Raw genomic sequence first — 17,345 nt, 5'->3', positions numbered from 1 at the left:
CAGTTTTGTTCTAATTGAATCTAATCTAGTTGTGGTCTTAAAGTGTGCTACTGAGTTAATCAGTGGTGTTACCTTAAAAACAAGATAGTACACAAATAAAAGCCTCATAGATTTACCAGCTTGTTTCTGTTTGGACCTTAACAAAACTGAGTAACTCAAGACAGTGAAGTTGTGTCAAGGTATATAATAGTTTATGAGCAAGAACTCAGAATTGTAGGTTTTATCTGAGATTTTTTTAAATTGTGAAAATTGGAGCAATGAGATCTATTCATTGGACTGAGAATATTTTGTTCTCATTTAAAATCATTTCAAGCTTTCATTAGCTTATAAACTTTCCACTGAGACCCCTGTTTTTCTTCCTTTGTTTAAACCCCAAACTACTGCATTTAAGTGTAGGCAGAAATGATATTTGATAGTGAAAAATACCTGGACATCATTGGACAAAATTATCAAAAGATGTAAAAAACTCATTTCCTGTATATTTATTAAATTGTTTTGTATCTCTGTTCTGTGAAAGCTGAAGTCTATTCTGAGTTCTGAATTTCTGATTTATAGTGAAATTGGATATGAGTTTTAAAAATAATATGTTAGATATTTGTATTAAAACCCTCAAATTGTCCCTTGAATTGAGTGCTTGGGGGCAAGTATGAAGTTAAATTTAAAACAATTGCAAAAAAAAAAAACAAAAAAAACAATTGCATTGGGGTAGGATTATATTGCTTCCTTTTACCATCCCATAGGTGTAATACTCATTCCTAGTAAACTAACTGTATTTTATACATCTATGGTTCCTGGTATACATATGATTTCTAGTAAACATCTTTTTTTTTCCAGTCACTATATATTATGGAGAAGATAAATAGGAAAATTTCATGTTGAAAAAATTTATATAAGTTATAAGTTGGAGTCTTTCCTTCTGGTTTCAGATCATTTTAAACACTGGAAAGATATTTCTATATGCCTTGCCTTTATATATGTTACTTGTTTTTACTTTGAAATATAGCTAAATGTAATTAAAATACCAAAAAACAAGAATAGTCAGTCACACATCAGAAATGGCTGTTCACTTTGTGAACCTGAAATGAACTTTGGATCTTGTCTCTCCTTCGGACAACACAGCTGCGGATAATTGTCTACAACCCTTGACCCCACAGCAGTCCCCAGAGATGCAGCCCCACCCATTACACACACACACACACACACACACACACACACACACACACACACACACACACACACACACACACACACACACACACACACACACACACACACACACACACACACACACGTCCTCGCAGGACACACACACACACACACACACGTCCTCGCAGGAAAGCAGCCGGTCTTCTGGATACACAACTTTTATTTGTAAATCCACATTTCTTAGCTTAGAGACACTTATTCTGTAGAAGTTTTTTCTATCTTACAATATTTAGACTGGCCAAAAAATCAGGGAAAATGTCCTTGAAGTATAGTCATAAAAAAATTTACTTGGTGCTTGTGAAAGCACCCACATACCTAATTCCTGTGCTAGGCTTCAGTAGGAAGTGTGATCACACTTAAGTTTCAAAGTTCAACAGTTTCAATCATAGATAAACACGTACCCACAGATCCGGGCGGGACAGTTATTGCAGCTAACGGCAGAAAACAGTCACGAGGGGGTCAGAGCCTCCCGCAGGACCCGGTGGTCTGGCTCTCTCCGCCTGGTCTGTCTTATCTCCTTAAACGGGACCAATCAGCCCAGCTGTCCTGTGGATCTCCTTATCCCGCTGGAACCTAAACATTCACCTATTCTCCCTAAGGCTTGCCCTCTTTGCTCTGATTCCTGGAAATATTTTCAGGTTTCACCTGATTTTCTGCTCTGCCACACTAGACTAACCAAGTAGAAAATTTTGCATGAGAGTTACTTACCTCATTTAAGAAGTACTGACGAGAGATAGGGCAGTAAAATTAGGCATAAATAAAAGTTTTGCTGTTCATTTGAAAGGAAAGGATGGCCTTTATTGAGAAAAGTAAGATAAAAACATTCCCATACATGATCATGTGAATTTAGCATTCAAACTGGAGACGAATCGTATGTTTTAAGTTGATTAAAGAGTAGAAGAAAGGGTCTCTTTCCAGACAAGAGGGAAAAAAAAAAAAAAAGAATGCTGTATAAGAGCAAGTGAAAACGAAGTAGGAACAGATGTGCATGCCTTTCCCTTTAAAGAGTCAGCACAGAATTTATATTCTGACATTTCCTTTAAGAACAGGAGGTCAACAACAAAAAAATGAAATAGTTGCTTATTGTAAACTGGTCACAGTGACACTTGTAGAAAATATCTGCAGTAGCAGTAAATGGAAAAATGCCCAAAATGTATGCATCCAAGGGAGGCTAAAATGCCCTTCCCGCACCCTTTCCCCTGAAGAGCTCTAACTCACCCTCAAGTCTGGGCCCAGCTATCACCTCCTCTAGTAAGCCACCACCCTCACTGCCAAGGGGCACCAGGGCCTCCTTCGTGCCCCATGGTTCCTTTAGAACATTTACCACACTCTTGGGATCATTTACATTTCTTATGTCTCCTCCCTTTCTTCAAGACTGAAAAGACTGTAAATCATTTTTTTCTGTTATTCCTGGTGTCTGGCAAAGGGGAAAGGCGTCTATCCACTTAATTAAGATCTGCTAAGATGTTCTATGTAGAGGCAACTGTGTCTGCATGTGTTTTGAAGAATATATAAAAATCAGTAAGATACTTCTACAAAGAAGTAGATATCCTTCTGCGAAATGCAGATAAAAAGCTTTGTTATTATATATAAAAGAAAGATAGGAAGATTCTAAAAGGTGGAGAGGAGAAGGCAGACAGGCTAGGGACCTCAAGACCCAAGCAGCAACACCGCAATGAGTCCCCCTGGGCTTCCTTTTAGTTCATATATCCCAGACTTGCTGCCGGAAAAGTCAGCAACCTGGATATTCCAACAAGTAAGGACAAAAAGAAACCCCAAGAAAGGCCTGCTATCTCTGCAGCCAAAGGACCAGAAGAGGAGTGGCCTAGCAAGAAACAAAACAATAACCACTCCACTCCAACTAAAAACATCACCATGCCAGGAAAGACAGGGGCTTGCCAGGCTGTGAAGAGTTGCCCCAAGTTCTCTGCCAGAAGAGCATCAGAGACGGCTGAGTAGGAAACTGGTAATTTTATTCCCACTAGTGATAAAAAAAAAAAAAATTTTCCTTGCCACCCCTGTCCACAGCATCAGTGCACACCACGTGGAAGCGCTAATTAGGAGCCTAGCACATCCCAGGCAGGGAGACATCAATGGAGACAGAGGAGGATACTGAATTCCTACTCTGTCCAGCAACAAGGGTTTCTCCTCACTCCAAGCGTCAATAGAGGGTGAAAAAACCTGGACTCTAACACAACTGGTATTAATAGGATAGTGCCCCCAACTCCCCTGCTAAAGTCAGCTAAAGCAGAAAGTGTAAATGAGATCCACAGTCTCAAACATAATCCCTAAAATATCCAGGTTTCAGTTGAAAATCATTCATTACAACAAGAACCAGAAAAATATTTTTGAATGAAAAAAGATAACAGATGCCAACATAAAGACAACACATGTAGGAATTACCTGACAAGGATTTTACAACATCCAACATAATGCTTCAATAAGCAATTATGAACATGTTTGAAACAAATGCAAAACTGGAAAGTCTCAGCGAAGAGATAAAAATTCTCAGCAAGGAAATAAAAGCTACAAAGAAGAATCAAATGGAAATTTTAGAAACAAAAAATCTGCAATAACTGAAATATAAAAATAAATGAATGGGCTCAACAGCAAAATGAATTAGAGGAAAGAATCTGTGAAATTGAAGACAGAACAATAGAAATTGCCCAATCTGAAAAACCGAAAAAAGAGTCTGGGGGGAAAAATGTATATAACCTCAGGGATCTGTGGGACTAAAATAAAATCAACGAAACTTTCTAAATTAGTAAATAATTTTCAGATGCAAGCTGTATTATTGGAAGGTTTGGGGCCCCTATGCTATTGAAGAACAAGTGGAATGTGAAGGACAAATACAGACTTTTGGTGTATTAATATAACACTTAAATCAGATTCAAGTAGCCTAAAACATGAATGTAGCTTTTGAACATTCACAGGTTGGTACTGAACGGTATATACAGTCTACAAAGTGAAGAAAATCAAGTTCATTTATCATGAGTATTAAGAAGATAATAAATGATGGTAATACATTCTCTTCAAATCAATGGAACTTCAGAATGAACATCTCAGAACAGGACAGCTCTGTTGCTAGTAGGGTGATTTTTGTCTATAGAGGAAAACATTCCTATTATTTGGATGAAAAATGCTATCTTGCATGAATTGACAAGCCCCATGAAGTTTAACTAAGACAAGACACACTTTTAACAGTATAAAGTAACAATTATTGGAGTTATTTTCAACCTATATCATCAGTGATCAGATTGGAATATTTTTCTTTTTTGGTACAAATGTAGAATAAAATTTTATAAAGGGTAGATACACTCAGTACAGATGGTCCCTTAAAGTTTAACCTGAAAGAATCATTAAATCTGAAGAAACCCAGTCACAATTAAAAAATAGTAAGCTTTTGAGGGGGTGTATAGAAGAGATAAAAATAGGGCTTCAAATATTTCTGCTCCCATATACTTTTCTGATTAAAATGAAAATAAATGAATATCCTAGTTAAAAAGAATCCAGAATCACTTTTAAATTCCTGTGAATAAACTAATGAAACATGGTCTACTCCAATCCTATTCATTAGTCTAGTGTTTGTCAGCATCATAGAAATTGATTAATGATAATATGATTCAAATATCTGGTGTCCAGAGAATGTTCACAGCTCCTTCTGCCCTTAAGAGAAGTAGAAGAGCAGTTTTAGGTATGATCTGTCTTTATTCCCAAATCTGAACAATTCTTACACATTCAAACATGTGTGAGACTCAGTAGGAACACTTTCCTACTGTTACGCGGAGGCCACAAGTTTCCCTGAGAAGGTCGTGTATCACAGAGGATTCCCAGTTCTAACTCTGGTCAACAGTTTCCAAACAATGCAACAGCGTAAATAGAGGATGTATAAAACAGAAGGCTCTTTCACAAAGATTTACTGTCCTGTTTTTGGAATAAAAAAAGTATCAGTCTTCTTGGTTAAAGGTTGGCAAATGTGTTTTCAACTTTAAAATGTCTGAAATTGGCTCTTTTCTTTCTTGATAGAAGCTGAGTCCGGTGATGTGTTCAACATCTGTGATCCGAGCTCTGTGTAGCTTCAACAACTCTTCAACCCATAAAGATTCATGCTTCCCGTGCTATGAGGGTGGGAAAGGAAGAAAAGTCACTGGACAATATTCAATCCACCTTCCCTACACACTCTGCATCTCCCTCATTGTAATCAGCCATGACACCCTGTCTCTTAAATGGCAGATGCCATGAGAATTGTTAGGCATAATCCCTGCTCTTGAGCAGTTCACCATCCAATACATACCATGCATGTTTGTTTAATAGATGTATTAAATCTGAGGAAAGTGTATGTGGAACAGATATACCTACATTGCCTTGGTGCAAGAAACAGTATGGGGTTAAAAATGTTGGAAAACAGAAGCGACATGCCACGGTGCAAAGAATATGGGAATTAGCATAAAGGAACTTGGATTGATGCCGAAGAACTGATGCCTTCAAATGATGGTGCTGGAAAAGACTCCTGAGAGCCCCTTGGACAGCAAGATCAAATCAGTCAATCTTAAGGGAAATCAACCCTGAATATTGGTTAGAAGCTCTGATGCTAAAGTTGAAACTCCAGTATTTTGGTCATCTGATGCAAACAGCAAACTCATTGGAAAAGTCCCTGATGCTGGGAAAGATTGAGGGCAGAAAAAGAAGAGGGCCTCAGAGGATGAGATGGCTGGATGGCATCACTGATGCAATGGATATGAACTTGGGCAAACTTTGGGAGATGGTGAGGGACAGAGAGGCCTGGCATGCTGCAGTCCATGGAGCTGCAAACAGTCAACAACAACTTGGATCAAGTTCTACTTCTACCATTATCCTACCAGGTAAACTGAGGCAAGTTATTTAACATCTGAATACTAATTCTCTTACCTGCGCCCTCCTCACAGGGTTGTTCTGAAGATCAAACACAATGATGTGTGCAAATGAGCTATATAAATGCTAGTTCTTATCAGAATCAGTTATCTACACAGCTCCAATGAAGAAAGGGTTAGGGGAAGTGGAAAAACACACTTTCACTTCTGGTGAATTAGTGAAGTTCTAGCTAATATGAGACCAAAAAAGAATTAAAGGCTTATGCTCTGGCACATGGAAGCAGAGATGGAAATCATACACCCATATGTTGGTGTAAATTTTTCTGAAAATGGCTACTGGAGAAAGTCAGATGAAGAACATATCCACTTGCTGGTGTGCTATGATTATACTTCAAAGACACACTTCAATAAAGGTTCATGTGCCCTGATGATATTATTAGTTGCAAATAATAAATACAGACTTTTCACATAAAAGGGAACAGATCAATAATTTCCATTTTCCCATCAGCTTCTAATCATCCACCACCCGGAAGCTGCTTCACTCGGTCTCCTCCACTCCAGCGACCCTCACCCTGGCTTTCAAGGGCAGAGCCTGACTCAGTAGACTACTTGGCCAGTAGATATTGACCATCTGTTCCAGCATTTACATGAATAAATAAAAGACATCTGTTCTCTCAGGCCAACATCCAGCTAATCCTTGGACACTGTATCAGACATGAAACAGAAGGGGTCAGTAAGTATATGTGCTGTGCTTAGTCGGTCAGTCGTGTCCAACTCTTTGTGACCCCATGGACCATAGCCCACCAGGCTCCTCTGTCCCTGGGGATTCTCTAGGCAAGAATACTGGAGTGGGCTGCCATGCCCTCCAGGGGATCTTCCCAACCCAGGGACCGAACCCAGGTCTCTCGCATTGAAGGTGGATTTGTTATCGTCTGAGCCACCAGGGAAGACCAAGTATATGTGATACACCTTCAAAGGATTCACTTTCTGGTTCAAGTCCAATATTTGGTGTCTTCTAGTTATACTGCCATTATAGAATTTGTTAAATGCTTATTGGTATAATAGCTTTTGGAATGGTACAGATGGAAAAGGAACTTAACACCTAATTCAAGGCACTTAACATCAGTTTGGTTAGTGAAATGTAAGCATAAATCTATTGCAGCCCTTTTTTTCCAGGGAAGGGCCCAGAATTTATACATGGATTTAGTGGCTAAGCCATATGACGTCAACCAAGTTTTTACATTTTGATCTTACTGTTGGTGCTTTTAACAGACAAGAATGATCTTCTTTGAATAAACTAAGAGGATCAAGTTTAAAAGCATTCTATAATCTCAAACATGTATGTTCTAGTTATGTCTTCTTTTCCCACAGTAATGTCAGATGTAAGACATGCACAAATATATTTATATATCGATGCTTAAAGATAAATTACAAAGGCCACTTACCGCACAGCTTTCTCTATTATCAGTCCTGTGAGGCAAAATGAAAGCCAAGGGATCTAAATTTTCACACTGTAAGGGAGTCTGGGATGTGTTTTTACAACTTGTTAGCACAATGAAGAAGTGCGTTGGAATCAGAACTTCCTGATTACGGATGATTTTGCTGTTTCTGTAAAATACGATAATATGCACTTTAAGAAAAAAATAACTATCTTCCCTTTAATGACTATCTCACTCAAGTATATTTTTAACACAATATATCCCCCAATAAAATTCAGTCAAATAATTAAACATACTGTAAGAAGTTAGTCATCATAATACCTCAACATTTTCTGCCAGATGGAGAAAGAAGAATTAGAAGACATAGAAACACAATCCAAATAATGTTACTTTTTATAGAAATTTATTAAAACTTTGTATTTTTTTGGTAATTCCACCTTAACATATTGGAACTGAGACACTAAGGGAAAAAATCATCAATTTTGAAAATGTACAATCAAGACTCTAAAGCATTACTGAGAATCTTTTAAACTCCAGGCAGTTACGAACAGAGAGTGAAAGACAGAGAACTGGTTTGAGATTTTTTTCATTCCAGCTCCTTCAGAGAAGCTGTTGTTTTAACTGGATCTTCTTTCCTATCCTATAACTTTGTTTTTACTTTTTGTTTTTAATTAAAGCATATTCTCAAAGATGTCCCAAGTGACACATTTACCTCATCTTAATTCTATTTCCTTAGATCTGAAGACTAGATTTGTTTGGGGGGAAAAAAAAGTAGATTCATTTGGTTTTTTAGTTATCTTTCAAAATTTAAGGTAGTGGTGGTATCATTAAAAAAACAAACAAACACAATCTTATGTGGAGCCACTATACACGAAGCAGATTAAAACGTGTTCCAGTTGAAGCTGTGAATGGGAAAGGAATAAGTTCTCTTCTCTACCCATTCTCCTGCTGCTACCTCTGAGGCATTTACATAGGATCCTTATGCCTTAAAGAATATATTAAAAATATAATTTTACAAATGAAGTGGTCACAGGTGTACATGTATAAACAGTAACCTCTAAGTCAGCCTGAGGGAGTGGTTCTCAGAAGGGGGCTGAATCCCAGTGGATGTTTCACTCCACTTTTCTCATAGACTGAAGAACCAAAATTGCTTCCAAAAATTTTGCAATTGTTTTAATGAAGATCAACTGATCTCTAAAATGTTCTTCCCCTTTCCTTTATGAGAGCACCACTGATGGTTTCTCAAGAAGGTCACTGTATCATTCTGAGACCGGAAGGGGGCAGGGCACAATCTTTAAAAACATAACATAGTCCAAGGACGTGACATAAATTGGTTAGAACAAACTAGGTCCAAGGTGGCAGATGATTCAAATTCCACTAGACCTTGGGGGTCAGTATACACTTACTGCAACACATCGGCATCCCAAACAACATGCCCACGGGCACCATGACAGTCCCAAGGCCGACTCTAAAGACGAGAAAGTGGGCAATGCCCAGTTTCTGGAAATACCCACCCCTTCCTCAAAAGAGCTGGGAGACCCCTCCCACTCATTAGCCTGTGAAATTACCCACCCCTGTAAAAACTGACACTCCATACCCTGGGGCCTCTTGCCTTCTGAGATGGCCCACATTCTATCTATGGAGTGTGTATCTCCCTGAATAAACCTCATTTCTCTTTACTATGGCTCGCTCTTGAAGTCTTTCCTGTGTGGAGCCAGCAACCCACACTTGGTGGCCATCCCAGGGACTCAGAAGTGATCTGGGACATGGCCATCCTCTTCCACCCCACTTTCGTTCCTGCAACAAATTCCCCTTGCAGCAGACTTGGATAAAACCGAAAGCTGCGACATTCAACCTACGGCAACACCGCAGCACTATGGCTTTATGTCTTCATTCTTTATCTTGTAGCTGGCAGTTTGCTAGTTAAAACGGCTTCTCCACAATAGCCACAGAGAGAGATTTTAAACACTGTTGTTATCTTCTTAACAAAAGGCAGAGTTCAGTATTTAATATGAGCTATAGAATTATTCACCTAAGCTGAGTGGGGGATAAACACTACTTTCATCTAAAAAATATTTTACTGAAAATCAAAACATCAAAATTAATCAGCTATTTCAAGGGGCTTCCTGCATAATGAGAAATGTCAGCTACACAAATATGAATAGATAGATAGAAGAGGTTCTGCTGACTCAACTGGATGGTAGTCCCATTTGAGAGCTGTATTTAAGAGTAAATGAAACATGTTCTTACTGCTTCAGAGTCTCCAAGGAATCATAACGTCCGTCATAATCAGAATCGAACACAGGACCACTGACAACATTGAGACCATTTCTTTCTTCAGCATACCTCTGCAGCAAGGTGCCATGCAAGTAGTTCCATATAACTGAAACAAGAAGGAAGACGCTAAGTGCCAAAAGAACGAGATGACTTAAATCAACCATGAGTCAAATTATGAATCAAAATTAGCATTTGTCATAAGTAGGGATAAAGTGAAGTCTGGCCAACAATCAGCTTTTGCTCTTGGAAAGACTAACCAGCAAACGCTGAATTCAATTCTACTTCAGGCATCCCTGAACATATGTATTACCATGAAGCTGAGATCAAATACTATCACTAAGCATAAAAAATATAAGAACACAAACAAGGCAAGCTATTCAAATTTATTGTTAACATCTGTATTTTGGGGGAAATATTCTAGAGAATTTTGAACTATGCAAAAGCATTCCAGAGGTAAACTACAATAAAATTTTCCTTGTATGCTCTGTAAGTTACTTAAAGTATAAATGTGTATTTATTCTTAAAAAAGCCAATAGCTGCAATAATTAATAATGATGTAAAATCCATTCATTTTAAATTAAAAACAATTATCAAGAACTTCTAAATAGTTAAATAAGGCAACAGACTGAAATTTAATATATATTAGTAGATTACATTAGCTAGATAAGTTAAGAAGAACACTACATTCTTTTCCCACAAAAGTGTTTGTAGACACTTAAATATAAAGCATAATAATAAATATGGGACTATATCATAATTCAATACTTGTAGGATTTTTTGTGTACTGGTATTTTCTAAGTTAAACAAACCTATAAGAACATACTTGATGTTTAGTCATTTAATTTGGAGGATCAGTCATTTACATATAAATCACACCTATAATTTTGGGAAATTCATTTGAAACTAAGAGATATAAGATTAAAAATTTTACCTTGAAAACTCTGGTACATAGGCACTATATTAGTAGTAAGTAATGCTTCAGAATATACTTGACTTGAACCTTTATGTAATTCTACAAAGAAAATAACAAGAACAACTATTTCATTCTTTACAAATCACAGTAAGAACTATACTTTCTCATGGGGGTATTTAAAAAAATGGGCTATCATCTTAAACTCGTAAAACTTTCCCAGGTACTAGATCAAGGCGGGAAATGCAATGTGATCAGGTCCCTTAAAAAAAAAATTGGATCTTTTCTTCTTCAAAATGAATTTATCAAAGAAACGAAATCTTTAATATGAAGGGCCCAAATGAAACATATTCAAATTTTACCTCATTTGCCTTATTTTCAACTAAAGTATATTGTGTCAACAATCTTTCCTTGAACTCTTTCACAGAAAAAAGAAAAAAGGAGAACATCTGGCTTCAGAACACCTACTAACCAGAAAAAAACATCACAAGGGATGTCTGCCTTGAAATGCTGTACAAGGCTTCTTTGTATGGACTTCTGGCTTGGACTTATTTTTATAATGCAAAAGCCAAGTTCTGACTTCAGAAGCTTGCTCTGGGGACTGGACTGGATATTGAGTGTATTGACTGGAGTCCTCTGACTTTTTCCTTTTTAGGCTGGCCTCAAAATGTCTTCTATTTAACATACAGATCTGCCAGTTGAAAAAATAGAACATGATTTACAAAAAAAAAAAAGCCATTCCCCAGGGGCCTGTATCAGTGAAAGAGCAAGGAAACTCAGGTTCTCCCAACCTCATTCTTTGACAAATCAGAGTTTTCTTTTTAAACAACAAAATGGTTATCTCTTTCCTAAGAACCCTGATGCATCCTTTTGACCTGAGTTTCTCAAATTCTGTTAAAAAGAAATGTAGAAAAGTGAAGAATGTTCTATCTACAGTGGTTACCCTAAATCCATCACCCTCCAGACAAAAGTAAACAGGTTTCCAAAACTCAAGTTTCAGATACTTGAACAATGTCCCTCATAGTTCTATTCCCCATTCACAGTTTTCACCAGTAAATAAACAAGATGTACACTTCCCCATAAGAAAGAAAAGGAAATGGAAGAAAGAAAAAACATAAGGGAAAGGGAACAGCAGAGAGGAAGAGACTTACGTGGTGGGGAGAGGAATCCATAGCTCAGTTTAGCGTTATTTTTATAAAATGAACATTTATGGACAGGACTAACAGGAATTCGGAGATCCTGGTAAAAACAGTTGGAAAAGTCTTCTGTAAAGAAACTGTCCTGAAGAACAAAATGAAAAGGACAATCAGGGATGAGGCATACAGAACAGAACAAAATGCTAGAGCTTTATAATAAATCAAAGGTAACCCATATCATAAAATCATGGAGTTGTGGTTGTCTGTTCACGCCCTGCTCCACTATTCAGTTTTCTGTTAGTGTATTCATCTTGTTTCTAACCAAAGTGTAAAAACTCTTTATAATATTAAAGATATTAATCAGTTGTCATATATGTGCAAGTTTTTCCTACCATGTTGTGCTACTTTTGTTTATAATATTTTTGTCTATTCAGTTTCTAACTTTTGTGTAGTGAATTGCTGATTTTTAGAGATCAGACTCTTTCATAGTACAACACAGCCAAAAGTTGGGGGGGGGGGGCGGGCAGTGGGGGAAAGCCACTGAACAGTAATTTGATGTGAAAACCTCATGAGTAGTGATGACTCAATTTTTGCAGCTTTCATTATATAAGAAAACTGAAAATTCAGAGTCCAAGGACATTATAATTAAGGCATTAAACTATAATAAATAGGATGGGGACCTACAAAATACTGGGTAAGCTGCTATATACTGAATTGTCCAAAAAGTTCGTTTGGGTTTTTTGAAGATGTTATGGAAAAACAGAAATCAAGTTTTTGGCGAACTCAATATTACAAAGTCAATTAAAAAGTGTTCGAAATGTTTGAAGATGTTCTTCAAAAATTAAACATCAAATTAAGGTAGAAACTTTCCATACATATGTGAATGTGTGTGTGTATTCTCTCTACACACAGATACAAAAATTACATATACATGAACAATCTTAGTGAGTAGTAACAATAACTGTGTTTTTAAAATCTAACTGCTATAGTCAACTAAACTCTCTCAAATCCCCTTTCTATCCTTTAAGGGCATCCTATATCTTACCAGACATTTTCACTTTCTGAAAATCTGGTCAGTCTGGTTTAGACCCTGATGCTGGGAAAGAATGAGGGCAGGAGGGGAAGAGGGCAACAGAGGATGAGATGGTTGGATGGCATCACTGACTCAATGGAGTTGAGTGTGAACAAACTCCAAAGACAGTGAAGGACAGGGAAGCCTGGCATGCTGCAGTCCATGGGGTCGCAGAGAGTCGGACAGACTTAGGGAGTGAACAACAACTAATTTAAAACTTGACTTCCAGATAAGATGTAAACCTCATCTCCTTCCCCCATTCTCTGTCTCAAGCTCTGTTTCTTTCCTCATTTATCTTGCTACCACAGCATGCAGGGGGTGAGGGTGAGGGAGAATGGCGGTCTTATTCTGGAACATCTTGGCTCCTTTCGAGGCTGAGCTCCCCTAGTCTGGGTGGGGGACAGGACCCCAGGCCTCTCCCTGATTTGCTCTGGGAGGTCTCCCTGTAGGTGGGAGACGCAGGGAGGTTACTGAGCTTCCATGTCCTCCTCCATCCCTGAGGGCCCAAGATTTGGGCAGCTGAGGGAAATCCTTGTACTTACACGGCTGTGTGTTTAGAAATAATAACTCTAATTGATTGTAAAAGTGACGTCATGAAATTAGAAATTAGCATCATCAAATATTAAAACCAAGGGAAAAAAAAAAAAACCCAAAGCCTGGGAGAAACCTTCACTGCATACCCTCATTTCACAAAGGTTTGCTCTGAACGTCAAAGCCACGTAGCTAGTCAGTGGCCAAGCTAGAACCGGGACCTAATTTTTCTGACTCTCGGTTCAGTGATCTTCTAATTTGGGAGCTGGTTACAGAGCCGAGATTGACAGTGAGAAATGATGCTGTCAAAGTTTTGCTTAGTGATAATATAACATAACCACACAGAGGCAAAGAGGTGACAAATACTTGCATTTCTGTCGATGGTGTAGGATGTCCAAAGGGGCATCACGATGTCTTGGCTGTAGCCACTCACAAACTGGTGCTGGTAAAGCAGACAGACAGTGCTGTTCCGGAGAACTCTGGGTCTCCCATAGGGTAGAGCGCCACGCTTAATGGTCTTCTCTTGGGTCATAGGGGGAACGTGAAACCACTGTTCAAACACACTTAGTATGCTTTCCATGGTAAGATATAATGATATACACTCATCTGATTCTTTTCTCTACTTAATCCTATTGAAAAATTATTTGTAACTGTAAAACAAAACTACTTACAAATAACAGAACCATAAACAATTTTAAAAAAACAAAAGGGGTTCACAACAGTGTATGCCTATGTAGATCCTGAAAATCAATGTGATATTAAGATATTACAAGAAGATACTACACGAGATTGCTGGGAATTTCAGTAACTAGGACTTATATTACTAAAATTCTTTAATATTATCTCTATTACTTATTTTCCAAGACATAATATCAAAAGAAAGTTTTCTGGATGATGTGTATACTCAGAAAGCAAAAATTTTAAACTGAAATTATGAGACTACACCAAATGGAATAATAGTACATAAACCATTTATTGCCCTTTTCTCAAGCATCAGATGCTTTATAGAATTCTCTGTATATATCACTGAATTTAATTCATATGGACTCCTATAAATTGAGGTTATATACTTACTTTATAGATGAGAAAAGAGCAACTTATAGGAAACAAATACTTTTTCCACGGACATATGGTTTCTAAGCTCATATTCAAACCCATATCTACTCAGTTCCAAAGGTGTCATTTTTCACCATGACACTTTGCCACCTTGGGGTCATCTAAAATTTCTCTAATCTGCACATTTATAGAGATTTCATAGAGAGAAATCCAAGTCAAGAGCATGCAGAATTCACTTCTGTATTTCAGCAAGAAAAAACTGTTAGCCAAGTAACTTAAGGATCTGAGACTGTGTCAAGGGATATCAAAGGGATACTAAATATCCACACTTCGTCAGATGTCTGCATATGCTTAATTTTAGTTCGAGAGTTATGAAAAAGTAACTTTAGATAAATCAATTTATACTCCTTTATAATTAAGAACTAAGTGAAACAGAAATTTAGGTATTTTAAATGGAATCTGAGGACCTATTATTATAATATAAACCTATAAATATCTTCAAAAATCTCAAAATACTCCACTGAGTCCATAACGAGTGATTCAGCTTCCACTAATTACATTACATACCGCTTCCACTGTAAACACCCCTTCCTTCCTTATGACTAACAGTTTAGATTGTCAAGCTAAGAAGTTCACCCAGTTCATCAGCTGGTCCTCCACTGCTACCTTATTTTATTGGTTATTCGCAAACAATGACCCCAAACTAATTCTGAGCTTCACATTGTTGAGGAAAAGCCTGCTTACCTTCTGCCATGGTCAGATTCAACTGTGTCTGAAAATCCACAATTGGCAAAATCTAAAAAATTAATGATACAATTTTTGAGGATTGAAAAGTGTGCTTTAATTTTGTAACAAATGACTTCTACAGCTTAAGTATGCCACCACACAACAAAGATAAAATTATAACCATGCTGTACAAATGAAATTATTTTTTTGAAGAAGAGGATAAAAACATAGGGATAATAGTTGCAAAAAGACAAAATTATTAGCACAGCAGAACACAAGTCATTAAAAATAAGAATATAACTACTGTTTATAATTCTTATCTCTACTCTTATGGTCTTTTACAAGCATAAATTAAGCCTAAAACAAAAGACAGAGCGTAAGATGAGCTACTCAAATGTCTGCTTTTATGGACACGATCAATTTTGTTTATAATTTGTCATATATTGTCATCTCCTTACAACAATTACATATTAAGATAAGAGTAAAAATGAAGTGTCATAAATTCATTTCATCCCCCAAAATATTTTCCTTCTAAATTTAAAATAGGTTGGGATGTATTTTAGAGAGGGAATACTGAGATTGGTTCATAAAAGACCTCACTGCTTAGGAGGGCAGCCCGGATTCTGCGATTGAGTATATTTCAGAATTCAGCTAGCCTCCTCGCAGCCTGCAGCCAGATCAAGTCTCAATACAAGGGGATTAAAAATACAGCAAGGGTGTAAAAACTAAGAGGGGGAAAAATAAAAAATAAAAAGGTCGGCATATGTCACTAGAGTTGAAAATATGTACATTCGCTCCCACTCACAGATTTTAATTCAATCATCATATATTTCTGCAGCGTACGCTATGCAGAAGGTGCTATGAAGCCATAGCCACTGGGCTAAATATCTTCGGAATACTTACCGAGGGATCACACGAGCAGTCGAGGCTCTCCCTGGGCGCTCTTGGGAAGGGGCACTGGCCCAGGGAGCGGACTTCTTTGGGATGCTTTGGAGTGTAGACAGGATTACTTAGAAGGTGATTAAGGCTTCCATGAGTCCCATTATTAGGAGCTGGGGTCAAATTCAGTAAATCTGCACAATTCCAAGAATGGTAAATAAAGATTTACTTAAGAAATTTCAAAACTAAATAGTAGTTTTGCACTATGAATTTTATTTTTTAAATCCAAATCTATATAAGAGTCCTTAACTCTTTACCTAAAATAAAACTAAAAATCTCTCTCTCTCATGTTGTAGAATATTTATGATCAGGTTATTCTTGATGGAAATATTGATATGCATGCTGTGCTTCTCTATAAAAATTTCTAAATTTTAGTGTAAACAATAACTATAGTTATCCCCTATTGAATGCTTATTATATGCCAATCATGCTAAATATATTTAAGTTGTCAATATTTGGTAGATGAATACAGGCAGACATCATTTCATTGTTATTTAGTCATTAAGTCATGTCTGACTCTTCACAACCCCATGGACTGCAAAACGCCAGGCTTCCCTATCCTTCACTGTCTCCCAGTTTGCTCAAACTCATGTCCATTGAGTCGATGATGCCATCCAACCATTTCATCCTGTCATCCCTTCTCCTTTTGCCCTCAACCTTTCCCAGCATCAGGGTCTTTTCCAATGAGTTGGCTCTTTGCATCAGGTGGCCAAAGTATTGGAGCTTTAGCATCAGTCCTTCCAGTGAATATTCAGGGTTGATTTCCTTTAGGATTGACTAGTTTGATCTGCTTGCTATCCAAGGGATTCTCAAGAGTCTTCTATAACACCACAGTTCGAAAGAATCAATTCTTCAGCACTCAACCTTCTTTATGGTCTAACTCTCACATCTGTACATGACTACTGGAAAAACCATAGCTTTGACTTGACAGAACTTTGTTGGCAAAGTGATATCTCTGCTTTTCAATATGCTGTCTAGGTTTGCCATAGCTTTTCATCTGAGGAACAAGCATTTCATTGTACTTCATTTTATCACACTCCAGAGATTTTTTTATAGTTGAAGGTCTGTGACAGTCCCACATTGTCAGATGATGCTTAGCATGTTTTAGCGATAAAGTACTTTTTAATTAAAGTCTGTACATTTTTCTAAACATAAGCTATTGCAGACTTAATAGACTATGCTATTGTGTAAAAAAAGCTTTTA

General features: G+C 37.4%; 1 protein-coding gene across 1 annotated transcript in view; it reads right to left on the bottom strand.

Annotated features, from left to right (window-relative positions):
• Window positions 1–1,348: 1,348 nt before the first annotated feature.
• ENPP1 (ectonucleotide pyrophosphatase/phosphodiesterase 1) overlaps window positions 1,349–17,345 on the bottom strand; it is a 71,575-nt gene continuing 55,578 nt past the window's right edge. Inside the window, exons 18-25 of the mRNA XM_043457073.1 lie at window positions 16,107–16,276; window positions 15,222–15,273; window positions 13,792–13,943; window positions 11,834–11,963; window positions 10,704–10,784; window positions 9,746–9,878; window positions 7,502–7,664; window positions 1,349–5,324 (exon numbers count right to left, since the gene is read on the bottom strand). Coding sequence (XP_043313008.1) covers window positions 5,154–5,324; window positions 7,502–7,664; window positions 9,746–9,878; window positions 10,704–10,784; window positions 11,834–11,963; window positions 13,792–13,943; window positions 15,222–15,273; window positions 16,107–16,276 — 1,052 coding nt within the window. The 3' untranslated portion in view covers window positions 1,349–5,153. The remainder of the gene's footprint in view (window positions 5,325–7,501; window positions 7,665–9,745; window positions 9,879–10,703; window positions 10,785–11,833; window positions 11,964–13,791; window positions 13,944–15,221; window positions 15,274–16,106; window positions 16,277–17,345) is intronic.

This window comes from Cervus canadensis, chromosome 33 (genome assembly GCF_019320065.1).
Source record: "Cervus canadensis isolate Bull #8, Minnesota chromosome 33, ASM1932006v1, whole genome shotgun sequence".
Taxonomy (NCBI): Eukaryota; Metazoa; Chordata; class Mammalia; order Artiodactyla; family Cervidae; genus Cervus; species Cervus canadensis.
Note: the sequence above shows the minus strand (reverse complement) of the source record. Positions and strands in the feature narration are given on the sequence as shown.